We start from the raw sequence: 13,014 nt of genomic DNA on the forward strand, positions 1-13,014 counted from the left end.
AAATAAGAAGATGAACCTGATGAAGATTATTTAGCTATCCACCAGGAGGTAGGAAATAGACAAGAGTCCCAGGTAACCTCGGGTGCATGGGGGGGTGGGAGAGTCGATGGAAGGGGAGAGGGTTAGAGAGAAGGGAGTAGGGGAGGAACGGGGAAAGCTTGGTGGCCGGGGATGGGGGGGGGGAGGGAGGAAGGATGAATATGGGATCAGGGAAGAATATATTTCAACTAAGGGAGCCATTTTAGGGTTTACAGGAGACTTGATTATATATGGGATCACAGGTCCAAGGAGAGATCCCCCAGATTGCTCTCTGGACAGAGGAGAGGGTGCCTGAATCGGCCGTGGCCCATGACCATACTGATGTATATTTTGCTTATCACCATAGATCCTTCATCTGGCGAAGGACGGCGATACAGTCGGAGACCCACATTGGAGCACCGGACTGAGCCCCCCGAGGTCCAAATGAGGAGCAGAAGGAGGAAGAACATGAAAAACGAAATCAGTACTGCGAGGGATGCTATCACCCACTGATACAAGGGAACGGATCTGATGAGAGTTTACCAAGGCCAGTTGGACTGGGACTGAACGAGGACGTGATCTAACCAGATTCTCGGAATTTGGCCGGATTCTCTGACTGTGGCTGGCCCGAAGTCTTTCTGAAAAGCCATTGACTATGACACTGGGACCTGTTTCCTCTACATATACTGGATTTTGGAGATCCAGTCTGTTTGGACACTCACCTTCCTGGACCTGGAGGGAGGGGGAAGGAACTGGAACTTCCCACAGGGCAGGAAACCCTGACTGCCCTGGGGGACGAAGAGGGAGGAGGAGGGGGAGTGGGGGGAGTGGGAGGGTGTTGGGAGGGGGGGCGGAAATGGAAACTTTTATAATTTAATAAAATTTACTTAAAAAAATGAAAAAAAAAGAAGAAGAACATGAAAAGATGATCACATGAGCACATGAGTTTGTCACCAGACCAGCCTGGACATCAATGGAAGACACTATTTTAAGACAAAACAACCTCCTAATAACATTTTTTAAAAATAAGACATTGAAAATTTTCTGTGTTGGGCATGGTGGCACACAGCCATAATCTGTGAATTTGGGAAAGTATGGAAGGAAATACCGCGTTCAAGGTCAGCCTTGACTATAAAGTAAGTATGAGCTTTATAACTAGAAGACCATGCCTAAAATATAAAATAAACAATCCTAAAATTCATACAAAATCTCAAGGGGCTTTGAACATTCAAAATAGCCTTGAAAAAGGACAAAGCTGGAGGTCTCACACTTCTTATTTTAAAATGCACAACCCAATCACCAAGATGGTATAGTACTAGCATAGAGATACATACAAGACAATAAAGCAGTAGAGAAAATTCTGGAGCAAACCCTTGTATATATGGTCAAATGGTCTTCATTAAGCCTCTAAGGATACACAGAGAAGGTCAGTGTTCAACACACAGTGCTGGGAAAACTTTGACTGCCACACACCAAAAGTATAAAATTGAACCTCAAACCCATACTTAAGAGTAAACTCAAGATAAATCAAGACTTAAAATCAAATGTAAAATTAGGCAAATGAGAACATGTGAAACTTTAAAACTTATGCACACAGGGCCTGTCAAGCTGTGGGCAAAGTGCTGGCTGTGCAACTGAGGCCAAGTTCAGTCGCCTAGCAACTACATAAAAAGCTAAGTATGGTAGCCTTGTTCCTGTAATCCCAGCGCTGGGAGTGGAAATAGGAGTGACCCTGGGACTTGCTGGTCAGTCAGTCTACGTTAGTTGATGAGCTCCAGATTCAGAGAGAGAACACATCTCAAAACTATAAGATGGAGAGTGATAGAGAAGTCATGTGATACCAACTTCTGGCCTCTGAAAGTACATATTGTACCTACCCACACAAACAAAAATAAATAAAAAATACTTCTTCATACAATGGAAATATACTGAAAAAAAAACAATTTACAAAACAGGAGAAATATTTGCAGATTACCTATCTGGTCAGTATTTACTATCCAAGATCCATCAGGAAATCCTGTATCTTAACAATAACAAGACCAAAAATCATAAATGGGCAAAGGGCTTGGACAAGTATCTAAGTCTAAGGCCAGACTAGGCTATGTAACAAAACTTATCTCTAAAACTAATACATATATGTTAGGTGGTGGCGGTGCAACCATCACTTTTAATTCTGCCCTCAGGAGGCAGAGGCAGGCAGATTTCTGTGAGTTCAAGGCCAGCCTACACACCCAGTTCAAGGTCAGGCAGGAATAAGACCTTATGAGAGGTGAGACACTGTCTGCAAAATATTTTTTTAAATTTGAACTGATTAAATAGATCCATACTTACCATCCTGCACAAAACTCAACTCCCAATTGATCAAAGACCTTAACATAAAACCAGATTCACTGAACCTGATAGAAGAGAAAGTGGGGAATAGCCTTGAACTCATTGGTATAGGAGACTTTCTGAACAGAACACTGTTATTGCAGGCACTAAGATCAACAATTAACAAATGGGACTTCATGAAACCGAAAAGCTTCTGTAAGGCAAAGGACTTTATCCTTAGAATAAAGTGGCACCCTACAAAAGAGGAAAAGATTTTTATCAACTCCACATCAGATAGAGGACGAATATCCAAAATATATTAGTCAAGAACTCAACAAACTAGATATCAAAATACAAAATAATCCAATTTAAAAATGGAGTACAATCAAACCAGAAAATTCTCAATACAGGAAACTCAAGCAGCTAAGAAACAGAAATGTTCAACACCTCAGTCGTCAGGGAAATGCAAATCAAAACCACTTTGAGAGTCTATTTTATACCTGTCAGATTGGCTGAGATCAATAACACAATTGACAGCTCATGATGAAGATGTGGAATAATCATTCAAAGTGCAAACCTGTACAACCACTATGGAAATCAGTGTGACAATTCCTGAGAAGGATGAGAATTGATCTACCACAAGATCCAGCTATACCACTCTTGGTCATATACCCAAAGGATATTTCATCCCATCACAAGGACACTTGCTCAACCATGTTCATTGTTGCTCTGTTCGTAATAGCCAGAAATTGGAAACAACCAAAATGTCCCTCAACAGAAGAATGGATAAAGAAAATGGATAAAGAAAAATACAATGGAGTGTTACTCAGCTTTTTAAAAAAATTATGCCATGAAATTTGCAGGATAATGGATGGAACTAGAAAAAAATCATCTTTAGTGAAGTAACTCAGACCCAGAAAGATAAATATGGTATATATTCACTTATATGTAGATACTAGCAATTAAATAAATGACAGGAGATACAGGAATGGAAAGATCATGTAGGGAGGGAGAAGGGAAATGGGGTTGGTGGAGGGAAAGTTGGGAGGGGATAGCTAGAATTAAAAGGCATTTGAGGGATGGCAAAGAAACCTAGTACAGTCAAACTTTCTCAAATATATGAAGGGAATCCTATGAAGTCTCTAAATAATGAAGGAGACGGAATCCCAACTGGCTGTCTCTCATCACCAAACTAAGCTTCCAGTACCAGGACTGGGTCACATTCAGTTGAGCCGTTAACCAAAGGGGTCCCATAGAAATTTCCAAACAACCCAAGGCTATTGCTAAAATAATAGGTTACAGCCGGGTGGTGGTGGCACACGCCTTTAATCCCAGCATTTGGGAGGCAGAGACAGGTGGATCTCTGTGAGCTCAAAGCCAGCCAGGTCTACAAGAGCTAGTTCCAGGACAGGCTCTAAAACTACAGTGAAACCCTATCTCGAAAAACCAAAATAAATAAAATAAAATAATAGGTTACTCGTTACAAACTGACAACAGGGTCAAAGACAACACCCTGAACATGAACTCACTGAACATGGAGAGCTGAGCTGGTGCCTACATAGAACCCCCATTCCTACATTCTAGTGTCTTGGTACAGCTATTCTTCAGGCTACCAAAAGAGAAATGTAAACACCAACCCAGCCACAAAACCTTTGATCTACAATGCTGTCCTCCTGTAAAATATGATAGGGCAATGGTGGCATATAGCTTGTGGGAGTAAGCCACTAATGTCTTGCCCACTCCACAAGATGGAACCCACACCTGACACAAATTGGTTGACCACGAATCAGAGACTAGATAGTCCAGAGACCTAGGGTAAAACCAAGTACTACCAGTCTACCAATAAAAAGTACTGATAAAATGATTCCTATACTCATAGATCAGTGCCTTGCTCAGCCGTCATCAGAGAAGCTTCCTCCTGTAGCAAGTGGGAACAAACACAGAGACCCACACCAGATATAATGCAGAGAGTGAGAGACCTTGAAACACACAGCTCTAAATGAGATGTCTTCATCATATCCCTCCCCTTAAAGCTCAGGGAGCCCTGCGGAAGAGGAGACAGAAAGTGTAAAAGTCAGAAGGGATGCAGGACACCAGGATAACAAGTTCCTCTAAATCAAATGAGCAAAGCTCACATAAACTCAGAGATGGAACAGCTATGTAGGAAGGGCCTACATAGGCCTGCACCAGGTCATCTGCATATATATTGCAGCTTTCAATTTAGTGTTTTTACGGGACTCTTGAGTATGTGAACAAGTGGGTCTCTGATTCTTATGTCTTCTCTTGGAACTTTTTTTCTGCTGTTGGTTTACCTTGTCCAGCTTCAATGTGACTATTTTATCTTATTATACTTTATTTTGTTATGTTTTGTCACTATCTCTTAGACGCCTGTTCTTTTCTAATAGACATAGAAAGGCAGTGGATTTGGATGGAAGGGGAAATAGGGAGGAACTTGGAGGAGCAGAGGGAAGCGAAACTGTAATCAGAATATATTATATGAGAAAAGATCTATTTTTAGTAAAAGGGGGAAATTGGGTTGATTAGCTTGTTCAGTGAATAAAGATACTTGCCACCAAGCCTGGGAAATTCACAAGGTGGAATGAGAGAATAGACTTCCACAAATTGTCTTTTGACTTCCATATGCATGCACACTATGGTACATGCGCATGTATGCATGTACACACATACTAATAAATGTTATTTTTTAAAATTTAATGTTAAAAGTATTATAAACAATGATAAATAACACAGACAGGGAACAGCAGAACTAAATTCAAAGTAAATGCTCACTGGGTGTAAATAAATCTCAATTTTTTAATCAAATGAAAAAAGCATATAATTAAACATGATATATTGTAGAAAAAAGTTCATGACACTTTTTAATCTCTAATTAAAAACATTGAGTGTTAAGCTTATCATCATATATACACACAGTGGACAACCTCTGGCTATCTAGTGTGCTAACTGCTAAATTTTGGGCTGGATATGAACTTTATAGTAAGGCAGATGTAGGTGCCAGAAAGAGGTGACAACTGATCCAGTTCTACCCCGGTCACACTGCATCTAGATTCAACTATTTGTAAGAATCATTGATACGCTAGAGCTCACTCACCAAGGTGCATGAAGTTCATGTGAGCAGTGTTTAACTTAGGGCAGAGTCGATTTGGGGAAGTGATTGTCATCTTTTAATTCTTGGGCACTATTTTTGGATTATGTAAGATAGATTACTTTACAAAAATTTTAAAGAAGTTAATAACAGCCACGTACATGAAGAAGAAAGAGATACCTAGGTCTGTCTTAATAATTCAATAATCTGCCTCATAGTCCAGGCAGGGGATGCTGAAGTACAAAAGCAGAGATTGGGTAAATTCCTGTCATAGATAATAGTCATGATTATATTCCATCATTCATAAATATCTGCTAGGTGCTTACTGTACTGAATATCTAGGCAGACCAGCACTGTCCCAGAGGGCTTTCTACAAGGATGGATGACAGGCATTGGCTACATGTGACTATTGATCAATTAAAACTGGCACTCGAATTATGACTGTTCATACAAGTCCACCAACCCTTGATTGGTTGTTGCTGCTGCTGCCACCGCCAAAATGTCCACAGGTGTGCCTTCGGGAAGTTCAAGTACTGCCTCTGGCAATAACCGCAGACTCCAGCAGACACAGAATCAAGTAGATGAGGTGGTTGATATTATGATCAATGTAGACAATGTAGACAAGGAGTTAAAAAGAGATGAGAAGCTCTCAGAGCTAGATGATCACGCAGTTGCACTGCAGGCTTCTCAGTCTGAAACAAGTGGTGCCAAGCTGAAGAGAAAGTACTGGTGGAAGAACTGCAAGATGTGGGCGATAGGGATCAGTGTCCTGGTGATTGTTGTCGTCATCATTGTTGTGTGGGTGTCTCTTACTGAAGAACCTGGTGAAACTGAAGCCTACTTATTGAGCTTAGCTACTGCTTTTTTTCCCCCCAAAAGATTATTTGTGTTAGTTTGCATAGAGTTCAGTGCCTAGGGAATGTGTCTGTGTTTTAATATACACTTCAAATGGGGATGTGAGCTGCCCTGCCCACATTTTGCACAGTGCCTTCACAAAGTTATGCACCGACTAGGAGAGAGGACTTCTGGTGTTCCAGAATGCTGGAGTCTAGATGGATGTTGTCACTCATGACTTGCTGTGGATTCCAGGAAGGAGATTCTATTCAAGTCAGTTGTTCCCACATCTGACATGGTCTCAAAACCACATTTTCAAACCTTTGGGTGATTAGATTCACAGCTTGTGCCTTCCAAGAACACTACTGCCTAGTACAAATTGGTGACAATAACAGGGTGTGCCTTATTTTGATATTGGCTCCTTTTCCTTAAGAGGACCCTCCTTTCTGTAAGCACTACTGACTCCTGCTGTATTTAAGAATCTCTCAGGTGTGAACGTTTACTTTTCTGTTCTTGTTGTGTATCACTTCTCAAAGAGTATTTTAATCAAAAATAACTCTTTAAAAAGTTTTTGTAGAACTATGACCAAAGTTTTTTTTGCCAAAATTTAAATACAAATAAAATGTCCATAAGTCTGTCCCTAATAAATAAATTCAAACAAGTGCCGAATGTAATTCAAGGTGCCCTTCAAGAAAAAAATATTAATTCTGTGTGTGCCTTCAGCATTTTCACAGTTCTTCCTGTGCTGTAGATAATGCTACTCCTTCAGATTTGGTTTCTTTCATACAGCTATAGAGGTGAGCTAAAGTCAGACCTTTAGCCACGGTTTGCAGACTGAACTAGAGGCTGTGGTCGCTAGCGCGGTGTGAGCAGCAGCTCCGCAGCCTCACATCAGTTTGCACAGACCAGAGATCTTGAATGCTGTTTCCTGCTTTTACTCATACCCCACTTCCTAAACCGGTTCTCTGTATTATGCTTGAGGTGAGGTATTGGCCACTTCCAAGTGGAGAGCTAAACAGAGATGCCTGTTGCTCTTAAGCCATAGCTGTTGCCACCTGAGATACTTTTCGTTGTGTGTCTGAGACTTTCATCAAGGCATGGTTCAGAGTTGAGAGTTCAGGCATAATGAACATAAGAAAGCAGTGAGGAAGAAACGGGCTTTATTTGCCTATGGCTGTGCTACTAAAATGCCCTGGAATTTGTGTATGCAAAGCAGCATCAGTTCAGACATAAGAGAATCTGGTACCAGTTTTTTATTTGTTCCTGACATTACTGAAACAAAATAACTATTGAAAGCATGCTCCACTATGGGAAAGCGGCATCAGCCTACGGCCTCTGACCTGGTCTGACCCACGCACAACCGTGGTGCTGTCTCCTCCATACTCAGACCCATGTAACTCATTGGCTCCTGCATTAACACAGTAATACCTTGCTTGTCTGTGCATTTAGCTGGGAACTTTCCCACTATGATGTCTAAATAAAGTTGTCTATTTTAAGAAAGACTATTCATACAGTAAATAACAGAAAGACTATAGACAACATGTGAGAGTGGCCTCATAAGAATGAGGAAATTAATCTGAAAACGCTGAGAGTTCAGTTCTTGTGAGAGGTCACAAGCTATGCTAAAGGTCACAACTATTCAGAGAGATACAGAAACAACCTGTAAACACTCAAAAAGAGAGTGCTACCTTGGACTTGAGTGCTAATAATTTAACAAAATGCAGGGCAGCATTTGAATAATATAGACCATACTTAAATTAGTGTCATGGCAGTAGAAAGACAAGGCTGGGCAGAAATTAGAATGTTATGTCCACTTGGATGTGGAAACAGACAGGGAACCAAGTGGTTCATCAAGCCTGTTTTCTATTCTGCTTGCAAAGTATGCCTCTCCATGCATTCAGATTCTGGAGGATGGTAGTAAGCTATATTTTGTTTATTAAGATTTTATTTGTTTATCTTATGTCTATAGGTGTATTGCCTGTATGTATGTAGTGTGCAGTGTCCATGGAGCCCAGCAGGTGGCACTGGATCTCCTGGAACTAGAGTTACAGGTAGTTACATGTTATGAGTACTGGGAATCAAACCCAAGTACTCTGTAAGAGCTGTCAGTGCTTTTAACGAGAGCCATTTTACACTACAAAATCCAAACATGAATCAACTAAGTGTGGTATGCCCATGGGTGGGATGAAAAGGAAGCATGACACTGAGGGAACATGAATGAACCCTAGAAATGTGCCAAAAGTAAGGGGCCAGTCAGGAAACCCCATGTGTTGTATGATTCCATGTGCAGCACAGATGAATTCAAAGACAGGAAGCAGATGAGAAGATTCATGGTGGGGGTTATGTAAGAATGGGGAGTGGCAGTTAGTGAACACGGGGTTCTCTAAGCATGATGACAGCACTCTAGGATTCAAATGTGGGCATGTTTGCACAACTGCATGTAGCGAAAACCATTATACACTTTGAATGGTAGAAGAAAGCTCTAGATTTAATCTCTGGTACCAGACAACAAAAAGAAAACAAAATGACAGACACTTGCTAAGTGTGTATAAGGCCTTGCGTTTGATCCTAATTCTGCACAACAAACAAACACAACACAAATTGAAAGTCATCGATGTTAAAAGTTGGTGCTGAAAATGGTATTATCCAAATAATGAAAACAAAATCCCTAAAAGGGGAAAGAAATGTGTGAATCATGTGATAAGGGCTTTATAACCAAAGTGGCACAGCCCTCATTAGCACTGTGGAGTCAGCAATTAAATATAGACCTTTATTACATTTGGTTCTGTCCCCAGCTCTTTGGAGGGTTAAATGTTTAGATGTTGTACTTAGGTTCCAATTCATTTTGAGTTACACTTTGCATATGGCTTGAGGGAAAAAGAGTCCAAAGTTACATGGATATTCTGCTGCCTTGTATTTGTTAAAAGGTATGCTGATGGATTTCTGGTACCCTTGTTGGCAACAGTTCATTAATTCCGGGGTAGTGAAGTCTCGTTTGAGACAGGCTTGAGGCATATGGTGCTCTTTGGTCTGAGCTGCATGTACAGAAGACCAAGTCTTCAACTCACATGGAGGAAGAAACCCAGTGAAAATACATGTCTGATGAGTCATGACCCATCTGTGAGTTTGACAGTCTCGCTGCTTCATTACCCACAGATGACACTCAGAGACACATTTTTTTTTCAAAGGGGCCTGCTTTTGCAAAGGGGCCAACTGGTCCTTTTTAGTGCTGCTCCTGTTTGAGACTCATCTGTCTGTTGCTTACAATTCCGTTCCACTTAGTGACACAAATCAAGGACAGAAATTTCCTTCTGCCCAGGAAAGTAAATGTTTATCAACAGAGCACTGAGCTGCTCAGTTGGCAATCTGAGCTGCCAGGAGGAAGCAGTGCCAGTGGACACATTTGATTTTCATCTATGCGTAGACTAGCTCCAGCACCGGATGTGTTTCTATTTTGTACACAGGGCTTTTCATGTGCCAGGTCCAAATTCTTCTATGTTCAACACAAAGTTAGAGATTCTAAATTGTTTGTCTTCTTTAGCCTGATTTAATTTTCTTAAGATTGGTCTCTTGCAGCCCAAGCTAGCCTTGAACTGTATATAACCCAGGCTGGCCTTAAACTCACTACCTTTCTATCTCAGGGACTACAGAGGTGTGTACCACCCTGCTTGGTGAGAATCTAAGCTGTTAAGGCTTGAACAAATCTGAGCTCAGTGACAGGCAGGTCTTCAAAAAAAAATCTAATTTGAAGTAAGACACTTGCATAGCTAGACCCAGTGAAATCTGCCCAAATATATTGAAAAGACAACTGGGAGAGAGAATATGCCAATCAAAAAACTACAACTGGCAGAATCAGAACAGAAGCTATCCTCCTCAATTCTCTTTTATAAAATAGCACTGTTGGGGCTGGAGAGATGGCTCTGTGGATAAGAGCACTTGTTGCTCTTTCAGGAGATGCTAATTCAAATCCCAGCATTCATGTCAGGCATCTCACAACTACCTGTAACTCCAGCTTCAGGTAATCCAATGCCCTCTTCTGGCCCCTCCTGTTACCAGCAGACACACACACACACACACACACACACACACACACACACAAATAAAATAAAATAAAAATTTGAAATATTTTAATAACATCAAAATAATAGTTAACAACAAAATAAAATAGCCCTGCATTTACACAAACTCCTATGTATTTAAAAATCACCTCTAGGTTGCTTCAAATATCTCATGTCATATAAATACTGTGTCATCAGCTGTTACACTATACTGTTAAAAGAATGGCAAAAAGTAAGTTTACACATGTTCTAAACTGACAGTCATCAGAGGCCTAACTACATGTAGCCTATATTCCTTAAGTTTTACATAAAATATTTAATGTTACTTTTACTGTGTACAGTAAGATACTTATGTGTTTACATATCAGAAAACAATTACTAGGTACTCTGTCTCAAACATAAAATGCACAAGGCAGGCTAGTGAGGTGGCTCAGCTGGGTAACACAAGTCTGATGATCTGAGTTTGACTGCTGGAACCAGGTAAGGGTGGAAGCTGAGAACTAACTCCATAAAACTTCCTTCTGACCACCATATCTATACCTCAGCATGGGCACACACATACATAAAAAGATTACAAGGTCAGGTTCAGGAAGATGGCTCAGTGGGTGAAAACACTAGCTACAAGGCTGATTACCTCAGTTTGATGATCTTTGGAATCCACACTAAATGCCAGATGTGGTAATTCTCAGAAATTTGCAGGCCAGCTAGTCTGAAATATGCAGGGCATCAGAAACAATGAGACACTGTTTCAACAAGGTGGAAGGTGGCGACTGACTCCTGAAAGTGGTCTTCTGACCTCAACATGCATGCCATGAAAAGTGCACACCTGCACACATACCCAAATAAATAAATAAGAAAGGAAGGGAAGGGAAGGGAAAGGAAGGAAAGGGAAAGACAAAGGTCATAATACTGACCTTCAGAAGCTTTTCTGGCTCTAAGCTCTAAATGTCTGTGCTCTCAGTCTCATTTTTTTAAGGATTAAGGAAAAACACTCCCACTTATGAACACACACCTGAGGGGAAGTGGCAGACTCACTTACTCGCAGGTGCCCAGAAGGGACAAACAACACATGCTCTTACCTCTGTGCTGAGACTGCCACAGTGAAGGAGCAAAGGTACAGCACATTTACTCTCTAGAATGCATGAATAATCCAGTGATTTGATGCCTGTTCCTGGTGGCGTTCTCCTCTTGGCTTCTGGGATCTCTAAGTAGTCTAGTACCTCTAAGTAGAATCTTTAGATTCTAACAGTATATCACTGTTAGAATCCAATCCTTTAAAGTAAGGCAGAAGAGACAGACAGACAGACAGACAGACAGACAGACAGACACACACACACACACACACACACTGAATCAGAGGGTGATTTCCTTATATAATCCTTTATAATTCATTATGGCTTTTCCTATTTGATCTCCACCATTTTTGGAGTTTCTCTGGGGAGCTTGCATAAGTTAAGACTGGATAAATCAACTCTAGAGGTAATCTAGTACCTCTAAGTAGAATCTTTGAGGGAAGTGGGGTATTTATCAACTATCATTCTTCCTCCTTGGTACACAAGAATGCCAGTTTTCATCTTCCCAGTCCCACAGATCTGACTAGAGCTCTCATCTCAGGTGACAAGTTTACCAATGGCAAATGTTTCAAAGGGACAAATGATCCTAAAGGTCTCTTTTATCTTCCAGAGTTTCCATCTCTCTAAATCTTAGTCCTGTAAATCTTTTCTGCTTTATACCTCCCCCTTATGCCTTCAATTTTTTCCTTAAATCTTTTCTTGCTGTTATTAGACTGGTCCAGAGTATATCACTGTTAGAATCCAATCCTTTAAAGTAAGGCAGAAGAGACAGACAGACAGACAGACAGACAGACACACACACACACACACACACACACACACACACACACACACACACTGAATCAGAGGGTGATTTCCTTATATAATCCTTTATAATTCATTATGGCTTTTCCTATTTGATCTCCACCATTTTTGGAGTTTCTCTGGGGAGCTTGCATAAGTTAAGACTGGATAAATCAACAAGGATATGGGAACATAGACCTGGAATCACCTTAACAGAAAGTCATGAGGATCCTAATTAAAATAAACAATCCACACCTTTAGTTCCAGCACTTGGGAGGCAGAGACAGGTGGATCTCTGTGAGTTTGAGGACAGCCTGGTCTACAAATCAAACTCCAAGACAGTCAGGGCTACATTGAGAAACCCTGTCTCAAAAAATCCAAAATAAAAAACAATGCAAATGTCAAGTATTCTAAAAACATCTGATTGTTTTACTGCTGAAATGGGACAGAGAGCTCTATTAAAGATGGGGGAAGGAGAGACAGTCAGGGCTACATTGAGAAACCCTGTCTCAAAAAATCCAAAATAAAAAATAATGCAAATGTCAAGTATTCTAAAACATCTGATTGTTTTACTGCTGAAATGGGACAGAGAGCTCTATTAAAGATGGGGGAAGGAGAGAAGAAGAGAGAATGGGAGTAGCCAGAGAGATGACTCAGCAGTTAAAAGTGTATATATACTGTTCTTCCAGAGGACTCAAGGACTAAGTTCAGTTTCCAGCACCCACCCTGGATGGCTCACAACCACCTATAACTCCAGTTCCAGAAGGATCTGACACCTATGGACTCCACAGGCACCAGCACACACATGCATAAACATAATTAAAATAAAAAC

The 13,014-nt window shown here is 40.8% G+C and overlaps 2 protein-coding genes across 2 annotated transcripts in view; one reads left to right on the forward strand and one right to left on the reverse strand.

Moving 5' to 3' along the window:
• Evl (Enah/Vasp-like) overlaps window positions 1-13,014 on the reverse strand; it is a 148,993-nt gene that overhangs the window by 115,145 nt on the left and 20,834 nt on the right. The gene's annotated exons all lie outside the window — the stretch shown is intronic.
• Window positions 5,848-7,137, forward strand: LOC125398590 (vesicle-associated membrane protein 3-like). The gene is made up of 2 exons (XM_087911837.1): window positions 5,848-6,236; window positions 7,102-7,137. Exons 1-2 carry the CDS (start codon window positions 5,934-5,936, stop codon window positions 7,135-7,137), a joined length of 339 nt encoding a protein of 112 aa, XP_087767963.1. The 5' UTR covers window positions 5,848-5,933.

The sequence above is a fragment of the Myodes glareolus genome, chromosome 11, assembly GCF_982192425.1.
Source record: "Myodes glareolus chromosome 11, mMyoGla1.1, whole genome shotgun sequence".
Classification (NCBI taxonomy): Eukaryota; Metazoa; Chordata; class Mammalia; order Rodentia; family Cricetidae; genus Myodes; species Myodes glareolus.

Excerpts from the sequence above, each read along its gene's own strand:
- LOC125398590 (XM_087911837.1), top strand. The coding sequence starts at position 5,934 with ATGTCCACAGGTGTGCCTTCGGGAAGTTCAAGTACTGCCTCTGGCAAT. Across the intron at positions 6,237-7,101 it reads TCGTCATCATTGTTGTGTGG|ACTGAACTAGAGGCTGTGGT; the intron begins GTGTCTCTTACT and ends CACGGTTTGCAG.